Source organism: Triticum aestivum, chromosome 3D (assembly GCF_018294505.1).
Source record: "Triticum aestivum cultivar Chinese Spring chromosome 3D, IWGSC CS RefSeq v2.1, whole genome shotgun sequence".
Taxonomy (NCBI): domain Eukaryota; kingdom Viridiplantae; phylum Streptophyta; class Magnoliopsida; order Poales; family Poaceae; genus Triticum; species Triticum aestivum.
This window is the reverse complement of record NC_057802.1, coordinates 601,178,831-601,196,483: the sequence shown is the minus strand read 5'-3', so window position 1 is coordinate 601,196,483 and position 17,653 is coordinate 601,178,831. Positions and strand designations below refer to the sequence as shown.

Below are 17,653 nucleotides of genomic sequence, written 5' to 3'. Positions count from 1 at the left end.
TTTTCTGTTTTTTTTTGTTTCGCGAGAGTCACGGTTTTGCTTTCGCGAGAGGCACGGTTGTGCTTTCGCGAGAGTCACGGTCGTGCCTCTTGGAAACGAAAAAAAAACGTGTTTTTTGTTTTTTTCCTTCCACGAGAGTCACGATTTTGCTTCCACAAGAGGCACGGTTGTTATTTCGCGAGAAAGGGAATAAACCGTACTCCCGGTTTAGTTTTTTCGCCCAGTTTTTTTATCCGTTTTTTGTGAAAAAAAAGTTCATTAAAACCTATCAACATGGGATCTAGTTTTGAATATCTCGACGCGAGGAATCCAATGATGAAAGCGGTTCGAGATTTGGAAGCACGGTTTAAGAGATAAAAACGTTTTGAATAAGCGAATCTACGAAAAAGGAAAAACTCTCAGGTTGCGACAAGTGGCGCGCTGCATGGGCGCCACTTATCACGACCTGGGAAAGTGAAGTGTTCTTTGCAACAAGTATTCTTTAATTAGTGATTTCGGACGAAGCTTTGTCATTCCCTGTTTGGCGCTTTATGCGCCCGTTTACTACTGTTATTTGCAAACGGGGGCTTACAGAAGTGTCTAGTTGGGCTCAACCCATCTTTCCCTTTTCTGTTCTTAAAAACATCTGCGCGCCCGGTGACCTCCTGGTCATTCGTACGCTGCAGTAACCACCCTACTGTTCTCACCTTACGTGCTCAGTCACATCTTCGCATTCTTTTCTTCTTATGGCCTTTTCTTTTTTCTATTCATTTTTTCATTTTTCATTTTATCTTTTACTTTTTTATTCGAAACGACTTTGTTCGGTTTTTTATTGTTTTGCTAAATTGAATAATTTTTTCCAAAATTGACGAACTTTTTCCATAATTGATAATTTTTTAAGAAATTGATCAAAAATTTCAAATCAATGAACTGATTTTTCAAATCAGAAGATCTTAAAATCATGATATTTTTTCAAATATTGATGAACTTTTTTCAAATTTGTGAACTTATTTTCAAAAGTGATGATTTTTTTATAAATTGATATACTTAGTCAAATTCATGATTTTTCTAAATAATTCAGAAAGCTAAGTGATACAGCACGCATGCAATAAATATCACGGCTGCATGTTCTTATAATTCACTATAGTCAAGTAGTTCTAGTGGTTATGCACACTCATATGTGAAGGCAACGGCTCGAGTTTTAATCCCGGAGAGGGCCACAATTTTTGCTGTTTTTTCGCCTCTTATAAGTTCGCTGCACAGGGCGTTCAAGAACCGTCCTAACTAGGCGCTGCAGGGAGCGCCAGGGACCTGTTCGCGCGCTTAAGGCGTCGAACAGGAGCTCCGCAAAACTTTAGCCACATTTCCTAGTTCACGCCGGCAGGCGCTGCTTTGCATAGCAGGAGCGCGCCAGTGAGAGCAAGTGGCTGGCCCATATTGAGCCGTCGATAGAAAAGTTTTGGTTTCGGTTTTGGGTTCCAAGCAAGTTTTACCGGTTTTGGGAACCTTCTGTAGAAGATTACCTTTTTGGTTTTTTATTATTTTTTGGTCTTTGTTTCCTGTTTTTATTTTTCTTTATATGTTCCTTTTTCATTTCAAAAATTACTTGATTTTAAAAAACTGTCCATAATTACAAAGATTGTTTTCTTTTCAAAAAAGAATTAACATTAATAAAAAATGTTCACAAATTCAAATGTTTTCTCATTTTATCAAAAATTGTTTGGTTTTTTCGTAAAAAGATTGTGGTTTTCAAAAAGTTTAAAATGTTCTCATTTTCAAAAGTTGTTCCAAAATTTTAAATTCTTCACATTTTTACAAGAAATGTTAGAAATTTTAAATGTTACTTCCTATTTTAAAAAATGTTCCCAATTTCAAAAATTGTTTTCGTTTCCATAAATGTTTTTGAAGTTCAAAAATTGTTCACATTATCGAAAAGGTTCAAAAAACAAAAATTGTTCTAATTTTATTTTTAAAGTATATGCTAGAATACTGGTTTGCTATGGTGGATCTTTCACTAGCTACAGTACTCGACCAACTCGCTACAATACTTGGTTGAGTTTGCTTGCTGCAGACTAACGCGCACTCGCCAATGGGGCATCAAATTCGAGGTCGCCTGTGCCTGTCCCCGATAATTTGCCGCAAAGAACAAAGATAGGATCTCCCATCTTTTGTGATGATCATTCGCCTCGACAACTTCTGCTTTTTTTACGGGTATACCGAATCTTTATTCCTGTAATTTCAACGGAATTGTTACAATGTCATGCGGTTGAAGGAACCACATGCCTTCCCACACCGAAGGATAAAGAAAATTTTGCTACACTATCATCCTCAAAGTTTCTAGTTCTACTTTCATGCAAAAAAAATTACAAGACTCAAACTCATGAGAATCTCCTTTACAATAGCTTCATATCTCCCGCCACCACCACCTTAAATGTATTTTATCACCGTAGCACAATTCAAAGACATTAGAACACGAGATATGTCTAGATCTTTTGCCAAACCCAACGCCTCGCGACATGCAAGAGCTTCTAGCATAGGGGCATCTGTTATACCATTGTAGGTGACCGTCGATGAACCCATGTAGTTTCTCGGATGATCCCGACATATTCCCGCAATTGCGCCTCTACATTCATGTCTACTCACTGCTCCATCAACACTAAACTTCATAATACCCATTGGCGGTCTAATCCAGGGTTGCCGCACATAATTCCGAACATAATGTGGCTTGGCCGGCCACCGATGAGGTGATGAATTCCCTCCCTGAAATGTAGTGCATGATGAATGAGTGCGTGGACATTGGCAACTGGAATTCTTGCTCATATATAGATTTTGTTCGCGTGAACCACACAACCCATAGTGTTACTACCATCTCAGTAAAATCCGCCTACTATTCCAAATCATGAATACAAGTGAGCCAAAACTTTCCACTTGTGATTCTGGTCATTATCGTATTATCTACGATACCTTCCTTTGCAAGTGTCCAAACAGACTGGGCCATGGGACACTCAATTAGCGCATGTCTCCCAGAATGAAGAGCACCACACAAAGGACATTGAGGGTTGTCGGCCATGTTCCTTTGATTCAAAACATCCAAAGTAGGGATTGAGTGTTGCATAAGACGCCATAAGAATACCTTCAGTTTAGCCGAGACCGAAGCACCCCCACAAATTCTTCCGTTGTTTCAATGTCTCTAAATCTAAGGCACCTCCACTCTTATATAACCAGCCTTCTCTCAAGAGTTTGGTGTTAATCAACATTTGGTAGGCCGAACAGACCAAAAAGCAACCATTGTTTTCATTGCCCATGACCAGAAATCCGACATGTTCCTAATGAAGGAAGGAATGCCTAAAATCGCAGCACCATCCATGGGGAAGAAAAGGGGCTCGCACCAAATCTTCCTTCCAACTAGCAGCAGTAGCATCAATTAGGCCCGAGACCATATAGACATTGTTAAGAGCAGCAGTTATCAGTTTCATAGAATTTTCCCTTGGAAGCTAGTTATGGTTCCAAATCTTTATAGATGCACCATCTCCAATATGCCTAATCAGCCCTTGAATCAAGACATCTCTTCTTTCAATTATCTATCTCCAATTACATTGACTTTGGGATCCGTGCACTCAACGAATTTGGGTCTTGAAGAATTCTCCATGCTTACCGGGTAATGTGAGACAAACTAAAAATCTCTAGATCCCGAAAACCCGAACTGCCAAAATATTTAGGTATATTCACGATGTCCCATGCACCCATGCCACCGTTCTTTTGCCATTCTAGCTTGAATCCCCACAAGAACTTCCTAATTAAGGAATTTATATGTTCACATAGACCACAAGAAGTTTAAGGCATCCCATAGAATTTCTTGCACCATTGAGTTCTTCAATACTTCCATCCCTCCCATGGATAATAACTTCTCGAGCGACCATTGAATTTTATTCCACATTCTATCTTTCAAGTATTTAAAAGTCACGTTCTTTCATATCCCCACATCTGAAGACATACTCAAATACTTTTCATTTAAAGATTCATTTTGCATGTTAAGATAAAGCTTTACCTTATCTTTAATATTGTTAGGACAACCCTTACTGAATAAAATGGAGGGCTTATTATCTTTGTTAATCCTCTGTCCGGAAGCACTACAATAAGCATTCAACAAGTTTGAAACCTCTTCAGCCCCTTCTCTGCTAGCTTTAAAAAACAATAAGCTATCATCGCAAAGAGAAGGTGATTCACCAGTGGAGCCGACGAGACACTTTTATGCCACTAAGATGAGATGACTGATTGTTAGTTTTTAGTAGGCATGAGGGGCCCTCTGCTGCCAACAAGAAAAGATAGGGTGAAAGAGGATCTCCTTCCAGATACCTCTGGATGGTTTGAAATTTTCAGGTCTCTTTCCATTGGACGTAACTGAAAAACAAACTGAGATTACCACACTCATTACCGTGGAAACCAACTGATGTGCAACACCTAGTTTTTCCATGATATTCTGAAGATAAGCTCACTCAACTCTGTCATAAGATTTCATCATGTCCAACTTTAGGGCACAAGATCTATGAACATTTGCTTTATTCCTCGAATCATTCATAATCTGATATAATATAATTCGTAATTTGGCGCCCCAAAACAAAAGCTAACTATTTTTCTGATAGTATCTTAGGTAAGATCTCCTTCAGACGATTGACCTTAGGAATTAGAACAAGAATATTATTGTTTATGCTCTCCGCTGGTTCTGTCCCATAAAAAATACGAAGTATTGCCCTTGTCACATCCACACCACAAACCTCCCAATGACAGCTTCTACTTTTGGTCACTAGAGTGGTCGACAGATAGAAGCCCATTTATTTTGATCACCCATTAGGCTAGGAAACATTTATGCCGGTGGCCCATTAGGCGCGCGACAGATTGATAACTCGGTTGATTTGTTTCTCGTCCTTAGAAAGAAATTGCTCTGCTCTGGCCTGCCCGCCATTCCTTCGTCGAATGATCCGGTTGCACAAGCACCGAACTAGTCTCAGGGGGAGTCCCAGTTGAGGAGCAAGTCGGTCGATGGTATCGACCACGGCAGTGGCAGGCCATGCAGATTTCATGGCGGAAGGTTGGGTTAGTGCTCTACAACCATTCCATCTCTATGTATGCCGAGGTCACAGCTTATCCTAATTGAAATACTTATTGCTAGGTTAATTCACTCTATACTTGGGGTTACCCAACCCCTCTTCCGAGAGATCAAACGAGCACCAATTACCCAGCTCGCACGATAGTGGCGAGCCACTCTCCTAGTTGAGGTCACCTTGCGGGTGATAAACCTTTCCCTCCTTCCTTCTCCCTTGCTTTTCGTCCTCTCGTGCCTTCTTCCTTCTTTGCATATCCCCTATAGATGAAGTTCATCGAATGGCACGGAAAGGTTTGCACCCTTGGTGTCTAGTCAAGCAATCATCATTTGAAAACAAGCAGCGAGATCTTAAATAGCAGAAAAGAAAGCCAGTTCATCTACTAAGAATTTATCTAAGCATTTTAGTTGTACACTCTAAGAATATCATTTGCTTCTTCCATTCCATACGCCAGTGACACACATGGACGAGTTGTGGATCTATACTTTATGACAATGATGGTTTTCCAAATCAAACAGTGAATTCATAGAGCTTATGTGGGTTATTGGTCAGACTTTGAGTGGGTAACAAGCCAGTATTTTTTTCATGGATAAACAAAGAAAATAACTAATACCTGGTTTTCATGGATATCCATCGCAAGCGGTCCAATTTCAAAAAGTAGAAAATCCATGAACATAGCCATGAAAGAAGCAACAAATGAGCAATGCCAATGTTTCATAGAAAAATCTTTTGCAAACACCTTGATATACACCTAAAATAATCATTCACTCTCGAAACCTCTACAAAAAAATATATTTAGATGGTAAAGGTCTCTACCAAGATATTTAAAGACACAAAATAGACACAAACACATACATATACATGCCTATAAAGTGCTAAAAATTAACATATATTTGACCGGTTATGGTGCGATTTAACTAAAGTTTTATAGTGTAGTGTATCAAAACGGGAAGAAGTACTATCACTCTTTTTTGTACTAACTTTGTTCAAAATTTATTACATGTGTATTATTAGTGCACAATATTACTGTATAGTGAAATTAACGTTAGCAACATTGTTATGTGATTAATTTTGGTAAGTGTAAAATAAAATATACGAAAAAAGAACTAAATCTACGTCTGAAAATTCCTCTATATGATTTGTTTGAGTACGGAATCGATCGGCTTCTATTCAGAATAATTTAATCTATACCAATTTAAATAAATAATGAACTTCCATAATAAGTGTAAATATTATATTTTTAAAGATCAGATTTGAACTGTGAGCATCACTAGAAAAATAATATGTTAATTTGTGTTTTATGGTGTAAGCAGTCATGATTATATGTTTAAGTATTTTTTGATTTCAATAATAATTATTTATATTGTGTCGCCATGATAGGGCAATGCCTTATTTTTCTTCTTAGTATCCCCCCTGAACATCAACATGTTTTTATAACTACAACAGCAAGTCAATGGAAAAGTTATATTAGTCGTTGTTTCAAACTGCAAAATTTTCACAAATGCAACATGGAGAGAAGATATGCAGAATATCACAGAGATTGAACTATCCATCCAAACAAAGGAAGATAACAACAAATCAAAATCAACATTCTTTATAGGAAGAAATAGTATGGTCTTCTCTGTTGGCTGAAGCTCTCGTTTTACAGGTGGTAGCCCAGATAGTTATTTCGCTCAGGGAAGAAGCAGCAACATTCTACACATACAATAAAATGTTGGCTCTGGCTGTAGTCTCTAGAGATATTAGAAATAATTTTGAGCATTGGTAAACCAGGAGTCACCTAGCAAGTTTTTTGTGGCACCACTAGTCACATTCAGACAAATGATTCCATTCCAGAGATCTCCACAATAGGGGGCCTAATGGATTACTCTTCAAATCTCAATTTTAGCAATGACTCATACTGGCAACTGTCATTTAGCTGATCACTGCCTTGTGTTTCTAAAGCTAGGTAATCTGAATATTAAATATTGTAAAGTCACACAAGCATCTTGTATTCGATCATTTTAATAATAAACATTAGCTGTCCCACCTCGTAGTTAAAAAGGCGTAGTTGTTCAGAAAAAATAAATCTCATCAACCATTTTTTGATCGTCAATTTTGCATCGAACGACTCACCACTTTTTATTTTAGCATTTCTTTCTTTTTATCTAGAAAATAATCCCATCCCACCTCACAGAGCTGTCCTCCTTGACACGCCACCGCCACGATCACCCCTCTTAGCCTCGATCGGCTGCAGCATCAACGACCATACTCCAACATTGTACCGTCAACCCTATTCCTTCCCTCCACTGATGAAATCGCGAGTCTTCTCTCCACCGAGGAAGCCATGACTTCAGTCTGGCGCCCATAGCATCTACTCATGAAGCCGCTCCCAGCCAGGTTGCACCGATTGTTCATCGATAAAGCCGCTTCCGGCTGGGTTGCACTGTCTTAGCCTCTGCACCGTAGAAATCGATTGAAAAATGTGTTGCATAATAGGCAACCCATAAACATAAGTTGGCTCATATAGAAAAACATGTGTTCTTTTTAAGAGAGTACAGACGCACACATTTGTACATATGTACATATACTCATTCATATGTACATATAGTCACATTCATATGTACATATAGTGAGAGCACGTGCGTCGTCATAATTTCATATGTATATATACTCATCCATACCACATGTATATAGTCATCCATATGAATGAGTGCACGTGCCCCATAATTTCATATGTATATATACTCATCCATACGAACGAGTGCACGTGCACCATAATTTATATCTATAAGCACCTCCAATAGATTGAGCATACACATCATCCTGACTCCTTCGTAGTTCACCAAGAGCTGTAGCCATAGCAATAGTACGAACAAAAATTAAAATCAATGCATATCAATGCACATAGCCATAAAGACTAAAATAAATCCAGAAAATATTAGCCCTAATATCAAGTCTAGACTTGGACCAAATCTAAACTCTGATAGGCTTGGGATATAAATCCAAGAATATACAAAGCCTTAGCCCTAATATCAAGTCCAGACTTAGTCTAGGACTTCAATTCTGATGGGCAGTCTTAGGACTTAAATTCTGATGGGCAGTCTGATAGACATTAGATACCACTATCCTTCTAACCCTTTTTGCAAAACCAATACCACTATCCTTCTAACCATTCAATAACATGTTTCTTTTTGCAAAACCAACCACATGTTGGTTACAAATGTGTTGCATAATAGAAAACCACAAAAATCAGGCGAGGAGAACTTATCAAACACTCATAATTAATCATAGCATTACAGTTTTAGCGTTTTATTTCAAGAAAAAAGGACACAATAATATTATTCAAAGCCACGATGTTAGTGTGTTATTTGAATCTGAGAAGGACAATACACGTACTCGTGGGCAGATCCTACGTTTTTACATGCTCAAGTTTAGGAGAACGGAATGAAGTTTTTCTTTTTTACTATAACGACTCGCACAGCTTCAGAAAACAGAGGCGGCTGCAGCACGGATAGACAGAGACAGGCTCGAGAACCGGAGCCGCGGATACACAGGGATGCCCTCTGCGGTGCCACCTCATGCCGTCAAACGGGCACCGCGGCAGCGAGCCACGCGATGGCGGGGCCGGCGAGGCGCGCGGCGCGCGGGACGACGGCCCGCGCAACGCCCGGCAGCATCGGGTAGGTGAGCACGCCCAGCAGGAACCAGTTGAGGCTCAGCAGCGCCACGGCGCCGTCGGAGGCCGCCGACGCCGGAGGCAGGACGCGGTGGTCTGCGGGCGCCCGGAAGAGGCGCGACACGCTGCACATGGACATGGCCACCACGCCGACGAGCCCCGCGAGGAGCGGCAGGCACGGCGCGTCCGCCGACCACGCGATCCCTCCCACCGCCAGCGACATGCCCAGGCTGAACAGGCTCCGCCGCCGCGCCGTCGCCCGCAACAGCTGATCCCGCGCCTCCGACGGTGGGAAGGCGTCGAGGTCGCCGGGTCTGAAGACGACCGGCTGGTCCCTCTGCGCTGGCGCGTCTTCTTCCTCTTCTTCTTGGCCTTCCCATGCCCTCGTTTCGCCAGGCTTCTTCTTGCCGCCGCCATTTCCGGCCACCGCCACCGTCGCCGCCGTGGCCGTGGCCGCCGCCTTGTCCCACACGGACTTGCCCCTCTGCTCCTTGAGCCGCATGTTCTCCTTCTTGAGCGCCTTGAGCTGCATGCCGACCGAGCAGGCACAAACGCCAGGCACAAAATTAGTGTACCACACCCCTTTCTCTGCTCTGCATCCCCCCAATGGCGAATCGACGGATTCGGCTCTGCTCATACCTGGCTCTCGAGGAGGTCGATCCGGGCGAAGGCCTCCTCGTTCTCCTCCTCCATCTCGTCGAGGATGCCCTCCATGGTCGCGTTCTCCTTGAGCGCCGTCCGCAGCCGCTGCTCCAGGTCCCTGTTCTCCCACACCACCCGCTCCATCTGCCCCTGCATCTCCCCCACCAGCCGCTCCAGCTGCCCCAAAAAGAAGAAAACCGCAAGAATCAGAGCTAGCCGAGCGAGGGCGGACCAGCCGGCGAAGGGCGGACGGCGGACGGCGGCTTAGTTGGTCACCTTGCGCTCCCTGTCGGCGGCGGCGAGGAGGCGCACGGGGAAGGTGAGGAAGGTGACGGCCCACACCATGGCGTCGCAGAAGAGGAGCATCGGGAGCCGGACGGCGGCCACGGCCAGGAGCCGGAACGCACGAACGCCGCACGCCGCGACGGAGCAAGACGAAGAAAGCATGCGCAAAGGAGGATCTCAGCTCTGCTCAGGTCAGGTCGGGCGCCACCATTCTCTGCCAGACTGCCACTCTCCCCTACCTAGCTGGTCAACTACTCTCGCCACTCTTGCTACCTCCGGCGAAAAAGATAAGCACTGCCACGCACGCCGGCCGTGTCGTGGAGCAAGGAGAGGGGTGCTGGGTGGAACTGGAGATGGATTTGGTTGAGAGTTCCATGCTGGGGACAGAGGCTGAGTGAGAAGTCAGGGCGTGCCGCGCTGTCGGTTGGGGCGACACGTGCGCCTCGGGTGGCTGCACACGTGCGCCTTGCGCTGTCGCGGCCCGCCGCGTCACCGCGCCGAGCGGTCGTTACCATCCCTATCCGTAGCGAGACGTGGTTGTCTAATGATCTTTTTTTTTTTTTGCGTAAAATCCCCTAATGATCTGGTTTATTGTTTTTCATCAATTTGAACAGAGCGTTGCTACTTCCACTTAGCACGTTGTACTGGAAACTTGCTAGAGGCGGAGTTGGTGGTTTACAGCGTTTTGTGAGACTGTAGTTTCTTTTCTTGTTGTGGCGTGGGTGGGCTAATGGTGATGTTCGCACTACTGTTGGCTTCTTGTAATCAAATTCTCCCTTCTATAAAATTATATTTTATGATACGCAATTTGCGTATTCTCGAAAAAAAACACGTTCCACTGGACAGGAAGCTAAAAGTTCCCTTCTAGCTGAGATTCTCAGAATTCTTTTACTGCTTTTTTAAATTTTACTGTTCATCTGAGAGCAGTTCAGTTTGGGGGCAGATAGTCCGCATCCCCTTCTAGCTATGTTTACTCTTCATGTTATTTCTTCAATTATTACACTGTATTGTACACTAGGTAGCCGAACAAATATATGCTATATCAGTGCCGGTTTTCTGTGAAAAATGCATACACATTTGGTGTGTTCGAGATGAGAAAATTACGGAAACCATCAACTATCAGATTAGTTTTGCGTACAACACCTACTGAATGGGTTTGTTGCGCAAAACACCGCCTATTGGTGTAACTAGCAAAAAGACCCGTGCATTGCAACGAGACCTATATATTATATGGATTAATTAATATCAATAAGCTGTTACATATATTTAGGACTTCCATGCACATTAGAACGGTACCGTCGACTTCCGTTTACCATTAAATTATCTTCTTCCTCAATCTCTTCCTCAACTTCAAGACACTGAGTAGAAATTACTCATCAGGCTCATAACTAGGAAAACTTGGTGCAGATCCATCACATCCTAAATTAATTGTTAGCAAAATATTCTCATATGGATGTATTTTGGTGCTTAAAATATTACACAATATATAAAACTACATCCTAGATTATGTGATTGATCATGTAATCTTCTTTTATGACCGGTTGTGGTCTTTTCTTTTTAATGCACTATTCCAGTTGTGATTTTGATGTATTTTCTTTTCTGAGAGCTTGCGTGAATTATTTCGATTTAAATTGCAACCGTACAGCTCCCAGGAAATAAAAGTGCCATATTACTTCAAACTGATCATATAGTGATTGATTATGCATTTTAGTGGAATCCATCATAAAAATATGTAAATCAATTTTTACATATGGCACTATTTTATTTAAACTGGCTCTAGTACATTGCAGTATTATTTTCCTTCTGTTCACAAAAGGCTTCGGCATGTTTGATGTGTTTTTATCAGTATTACAGAAGTAGTCGTTTTGTAACTATACATGTTGAACTAGTGATTCTAGCATATATCTTCTACTGTCTACTTATTATCAAGGAAGTTTATGTTGTAATATGCAGAAATAGATAGAGAAGTAAAAACAAAACATACCTGTCATGTGACAGTGGCAGTACCTAGGTTTAAGCTGTGTGCCTGAGCCAAGTCTAAGATCGATCTCCTCACTCTATGGATGCCGGCATGACATCATGAGGCAAGTTTGAAACTTTTGAGCTCTGTGATGTGCACGAGGTGGAGGACCGATCAACCAGCTATAGGTACCGAGCTATTGGGATTTCCTGCGTCAGGTGCTCATCAGTCGAGGCTTCTCGCCTGTGTGGATGCACCTAGTCATGCAATTGGTCTCGGGGGGCCAAACTGTGGTCTCGGTAAATGGAGAAGTAGGCCACTTCTTCAGGAACAAGCGCGGTCTGCGTCAGGGCGACCCTATGTCCCCGATCCTGTTCAATTTTGTCATGGATGCGTTGGCGGCTATGCTGCGAAAGCCACGGAGGCAGGCCATATCAAAGGGGTGCTGGGACACCTTATCCCGGGGGGATATCACACATGCAATATGCGGATGATACGCTATCGCTGTTCCAACCTGACCTCCATAGTGTGGCTACGGTCAAAGCCCTGCTACTCAGCTTCGAACTCATGTCAGGGCTCAAAATAAACTTCCACAAATGCGAAGTGTTGCCCATGGGTTTGGACGTAGATGAGGGCAGGCGTATAGCGGACCTGCTAAACTGCAAAGTCGGTAAACTTCCGTTCACCTACTTGGGTCTCCCGTCAGACGCCAAGCGCGTCACGATTGACGGATGGGCTCCGCTATGGACCAAAGTGGGCGGGCGGGTTTGCCCGTGGAGGGGAAAGTTCCTCTCCTCCGCAGCTAGATTGGTGCTCACGAATTCAAGCCTTTCCTCGCTACCTCAATTTGCAATGGGCCCTTTTCCTCTTGGCTGAAGGGGTTCACGCCAAGATGGACACGCCTCGGTCTCGTTTCTTTTGGGAAGGATCCGGGCCTAAACGTAAATATCACATGGTCAAATGGGCCGCGGTGTGCCCTCCTAAAGACCTGGGAGGTCTCGGGATAACAAACACTAGAATCCTTAACATCGCACTTATGTGCAAATGGATTTGGAAGCTGTCCCAGGGGGCGACGGGTTTGTGGGTAGACCTGCTGCGAGCCAAATATTTCCCGAATGGGAATTTTTTCGAGGGTGCAGCGAGGGGATCACCTTTCTGGAACGATCTCCAAGCGATTCGTCCGGCCTTTGCAATGGGGGCCAATTTTTCCATTGGCAATGGTCGCTGGGCCCGTTTCTGGCTTGACCATTGGGTCGGATCCCAGCCTCTATGGTCGGAATTCTAGGACCTTTATGCCTTGGCTGTCAACCTGGAGCAATCTGTGGCCACGACACTAGCCTCGTCCCCCCAGCGATTCACTTCCGTCGTGAGCTAACCGGGCAGGAACAAACGCATCTTGTGGCGTTGCTTGCGCTCATCAATCCGGTCTCGTTGTCCACGTCCGTGGACTCGGTGACTTGGGCTCTCACCCCGTCCGGAAGTTTTCGGTCAAGTCCCTTTACCGCAAACTGTGCTAGGGGCCGTCCCTCCAGGTGCCTAAGGGCATGTGGACCTCGCATCTCCTGCTCAAGATCAAGGTCTTCTTTTGGTAGCTGTTTCGGAACAGACTTCCCACCTCGGCTAATGTCGCCAAAAGAAATGGCCCGTCGTCCGGCGTTTGTGCGATCTGTAGCGCTACCGAAGATGCGAATCACGTTTTCTTCTGGTGCCCATTGGCCCGTTTTGCTTGGAGTGCAGTCAAGACTGTGGCCAATACATCCTGGGACCCGCGGTCGTCCTTGGACCTCGCGGCCATTCTTGACTCCGTGCAAGGAAGCAACAAGCGTGTGCTTTGGAGCTGTATTGGAGCTTTGTTTTGGGCCATTTGGCTCATTAGGAACAAATTAGCGATCGAGGGGACCTTTCCGACTCACCCTGTTAACATAATCTACAAATGCAACCTCTTTCTGCAGGAGTGGAGTCCGTTGGCAAGGCGCAAGGATGCCGAGAAATTGAAGCAAGCTCAAGATCGTCTCCGTCAGGTCTATGTTTTGCAAGGGAGCCAGCTGCCACTTCTACGCCGTGAAGTGGCCCTTTTGTCGTCCGAGCGAGCGAGCCTGCATGCTCTGTGCTCTGGCCAATGGCCATGTAATCTGCCCGCTCGTGCTTCTTTTGGCCGTTTAAACTCTCCAGATTCCGTATCTGCGTGGCCTGAGCCTCCGTGCTCGTTTCGTTTGCGCTTGACTATGACTTGTTTGTTACGCTGCCTATGATGTGGGCTTTATTAATTTAAAGCCGGACGCTCCTAGCGTCTTCGTTCTAAAAAAAAGGTACCGAGCAAACACATGCAGGAACATCACGGAGGCAACGTGTAAGATACACACTCGATCTTGGGTTTGAAGTTTGAATTGGGGAATTCTATTTCATGGCATGATGAATAGACCGGAAGTTTTTTCGCAAAGAAAGAGGTTCTGACTCATGCCTCGTGACATTTAGAGGAAGAAAATCCGGATCAGCTGTAGGTGCTAGTCTTGTGCAGAAGGTACAACCTTAGAGGTTCATTCTATGTAAAATTCAAAGTGCGTAAAGCCGTAAATTGACCTTACAATACAACTTAATAATCTCCCTTGTGTAAGCGTGGTTGTCATCCCATGGTAAATGTGGAGAACATGTTTGATAGTTAAGGCCAACATGAATTCAGGAAAGCAAGTAAAATATCTAGAGAGTATATATAGGGTTAGTTAGATAAATGCCACTCGAATTATGACGATTACGAGAAAAAACATCATGTAACTTTTCATGCATCCTTTTTTTGCCTATGCATTCCTTTACATACTACCTGAAAAAACACCATGTAACTTTTCAAGGACACGAAATCAAGTACTCCGATAACAGACTGGTCTCCAAAAAATCCTCGATAAAAGTCACTTGACATGACCTCCGGCTAGTGCAGAAGAACTGGTCGCTCATCCAGCTCGGTCAATTCCTGTTACACCGCCTTCCCCAGCCTCGACATTCTCTTCTCTATAGCAGCATTATGATCCTACATCTAATCTAGTGAATCACATGCATCGAAAAACAATAAAGCAAATACACATCGCAAATCACAATAAACATACATTTGGCGCATATGGCATGTGCAACCTTGGCCCATTGATTGTTAGTGTTGCTGCAGCTCCACTCACGAGATTCTTTTTTCTTGAGCTTTTACTAAAAAATGAAAATTTTGAGCCCCTTGTTAGTCTTGCTCGACCCCTCATCCGCATAAGGACGCCTCTTGGGAGAACCAGGGCTACTTGTTGTCTAGGGCGTGGTGGTTGTTGACGGTGAGAAGGTTGAAGTGCGCAGTTGGTGAAGAAGCGGAGGCGTCATAGTTCCGGGCGGAGAGAGCACCCATCTGAGCGATGTCCTTCGTGTAGCAGTCCACGACGTCCTTCCATCTTATCTTGACGAGTTGTTTGCCCTGTCCTTGATGGCGGCGATGACTTCCATATCAGCCTTCTCACCCTCCTTGAGAGACGACTTGCCCTCGCCGTCGGCAGGATTCAGTGTCGGTGGGTTCACGTAGTAGGGGATTGGTGGAACCAGACTAGCCGAGCAGGAGGGGCCATGTGATAGCAAAGGAAGCGATGAAGGTCAGGGAGGTGCAGTGCAACACAGAAGGCAGCCATGGGAGATGGAAGGAGCGTGGTGGAGGAGCTCTCACCGGACCAAGCGTGCATTCAATGGATAATTACTTAAATACAAGATGGCTGTCACGAACGATTGCGCATCCAACCATCCTCATCTCAAGTTGTTCGAACTCTATTTTTTCGGCAAAATTTTCTAACATTAAATTCAGATTGTGAACTTTCAAGAATCAACTGTAGGCTAACTAATGTGCAAATTTTACTTACTTAGATTTACAAAAAAAATAGGCAACTTAGAATTAGCAAAAGCAAATTAGAAGCACATGATTATCTGGTGCCCTAGGTGACACTAGCCCACCACATCATCGCGGTTTGATTCACCATTTCATCCGACAGTCAACCAATGTTTGATTGTTAGCAGCAATTTAAGATTGTAAACGAGTGTTTTCCTTTAAAAAATTGTAAATCAGTGACTAAATAAAAACAATACTAGTAGATTGTAATCCATAAAAATGACACATCGTCTTGACATTGCGGCAGATTTGGCAGTTAGGGCTTGTTTGGATTGTCCCGATGCTGGCCCTGCCAACCGCGGGCGCTCCAATAAATTGGCGACCGGTTTCAACGCCCGTGCTCGCCGAAAGATTGGTGTGAAAATGAACTACGAGGGCTGGGGCAGGGTTGACGCACCAATTATCTGGTGCTCATCCAAACGGGTACCCAAAGCCTGGTTAACGCCAATGTTTTGACCGGGCGTTCGAGGGCATGGATCCAAACAGGCTCTTAGAATGGCCATGCCTAGCATTATACATAATAGCACCGCGGCTGTCGCCGGCCAACAGTGTCCGTGTATTCTACATCCCCTGCGACCGTCGTAGCACCGCAACACATATGATCAATCGGTAGCGGCGTGCGGGCACTCAGTCATACGAGTATGCGGTGAAAAGCCTCACATCTTAGATCGATTATGCGGCTTCGTGGGCAACGAGGACAAACTGGGGAGCTCCTATACGGCACTTCAGGCGCCTGCTCGCGAAGGGGTGCTCATGCAGCCACACATGGGCTGGCCCAACACGCGTTGGCTCGCTCGTTTGCTGAAGAAATAAAAAACTTCCTTCGCTCGTTCGCTACTGAGTCACCACTGGGTCTTTCCTGACTGGTCATGGTTGATTGGTCAAGCATGGACCGGTCAACCGTTGACTATCAATTGTTTTTAAAAGCCCAAAAATATAAAAAATAGAAAATTTCAAAAATATTGATGGATTTTGAAAAAAGTTCAAAAACTTAAAGAAGTCAATGAATTTGAAAAAAAGTTCACAAATTTTCAAAAAAGGTATTGACTTAAAAAATGTAGATTTGAAAAATCTTAACCGATTTCAAAAAAAGTTAATCAATTTAGGAAAAGTTCATCGACTTTGAAAAAAAATCATGGATTTGTAAAAAGTTTATAAATTTTGAATAAAAAGGTTCATGAATTTAAAAAATTCATCAAACTAGGAAGAAGAAATAATAATAATGGAAAATTGAAAAAGTAAAAAGGAAAATGAAAAAAAAGGAAAAAATGAAAAAAAGAGGAAAGAACAAATGGTGTAAAGAGAGGAAATAATAATAATGAGCTGGCTTGTTGGTTAATGCAGTGTGGATTCAATCAGGAGGTCGGGGATTTGAGTCCCAGAACACGAACACTCTTTTCACGGGTTAAAATAAATAAATAAAGATTGGCCGGCCCAGCTTGGATGAGGGGTATGCGCCCGTTGAAAAAAAGAGCTATATCGGGTGCGTGAAGCGCCAAATAAGGAATGCCGACGAAGTGGGAATCTGCCATATTGCCACGCACCACCTGGGACAATGGATTCTGTTTCTTTTTTTCATAAATTCAATGTTTTCAGAATTTTAATTTTATGTCAAAAACCAAAAAAAGATAGATGGTCGGGCCCAGCTTGCAGGAGGGATGTGCGCCCGTTGGAAAAATGCACTATATGGGCGTCTGAAACGCCAAATAGGGAATACCGACAAATTGGGAATATGCTATTTTGCCACGCGCCACCATGGGCAAAGGAGTGAGCCAGGCCATTTGTATACGTGCAAGGCCACCCAATTGTTTTTTGTTTTGTTTCTTTTTCATTTTCTCTCTTTCTTATTGTTTTCCTGTTTCTTTTTTTCATAAATTTAGAAGTTATAGAAATTCAAATTTATGTCATAATTTCAAACATTTCAAAAAATATCATGTTGTGGGGGGGGGGGGGGGTGTCTAGTACCTCCTAGGTGCTTGCCCCCTACCCCTTTGCACGGTGGAGGATGCGAAGCGAAACAGTGATGTGGTGCGGTTTTTGTGCTGGTTGTCGCCTCGTTTAAATAGCGAATAGAATGCCGTCCAGACCAGGGGTGGATCCAACCCAGCCCAGCGCCCCGGCCCCCC

At 43.8% G+C, this 17,653-nt stretch overlaps 1 protein-coding gene across 1 annotated transcript; it reads right to left on the bottom strand.

The window, feature by feature from the left end:
* Positions 1-8,401: 8,401 nt before the first annotated feature.
* On the bottom strand, positions 8,402-10,026 carry LOC123075813 (uncharacterized). The gene is made up of 3 exons (XM_044498330.1): positions 9,658-10,026; positions 9,379-9,558; positions 8,402-9,265 (listed from the first exon to the last, which is right to left on the bottom strand). The coding sequence occupies exons 1-3, from the start codon at positions 9,826-9,828 to the stop codon at positions 8,648-8,650; spliced, it is 969 nt and encodes a 322-aa protein (XP_044354265.1). The 5' UTR covers positions 9,829-10,026; the 3' UTR covers positions 8,402-8,647.
* Between the last annotated feature and the right edge of the window lie 7,627 nt (positions 10,027-17,653).

Coding starts and splice junctions, on each gene's coding strand:
- LOC123075813 (XM_044498330.1), bottom strand. CDS start 9,828: ATGCTTTCTTCGTCTTGCTCCGTCGCGGCGTGCGGCGTTCGTGCGTTC. Junction 9,559..9,657: donor CCGCCGACAGGGAGCGCAAG/GTGACCAACTAA, acceptor TTTTTGGGGCAG/CTGGAGCGGCTGGTGGGGGA. Junction 9,266..9,378: donor TCGACCTCCTCGAGAGCCAG/GTATGAGCAGAG, acceptor GTCGGCATGCAG/CTCAAGGCGCTCAAGAAGGA.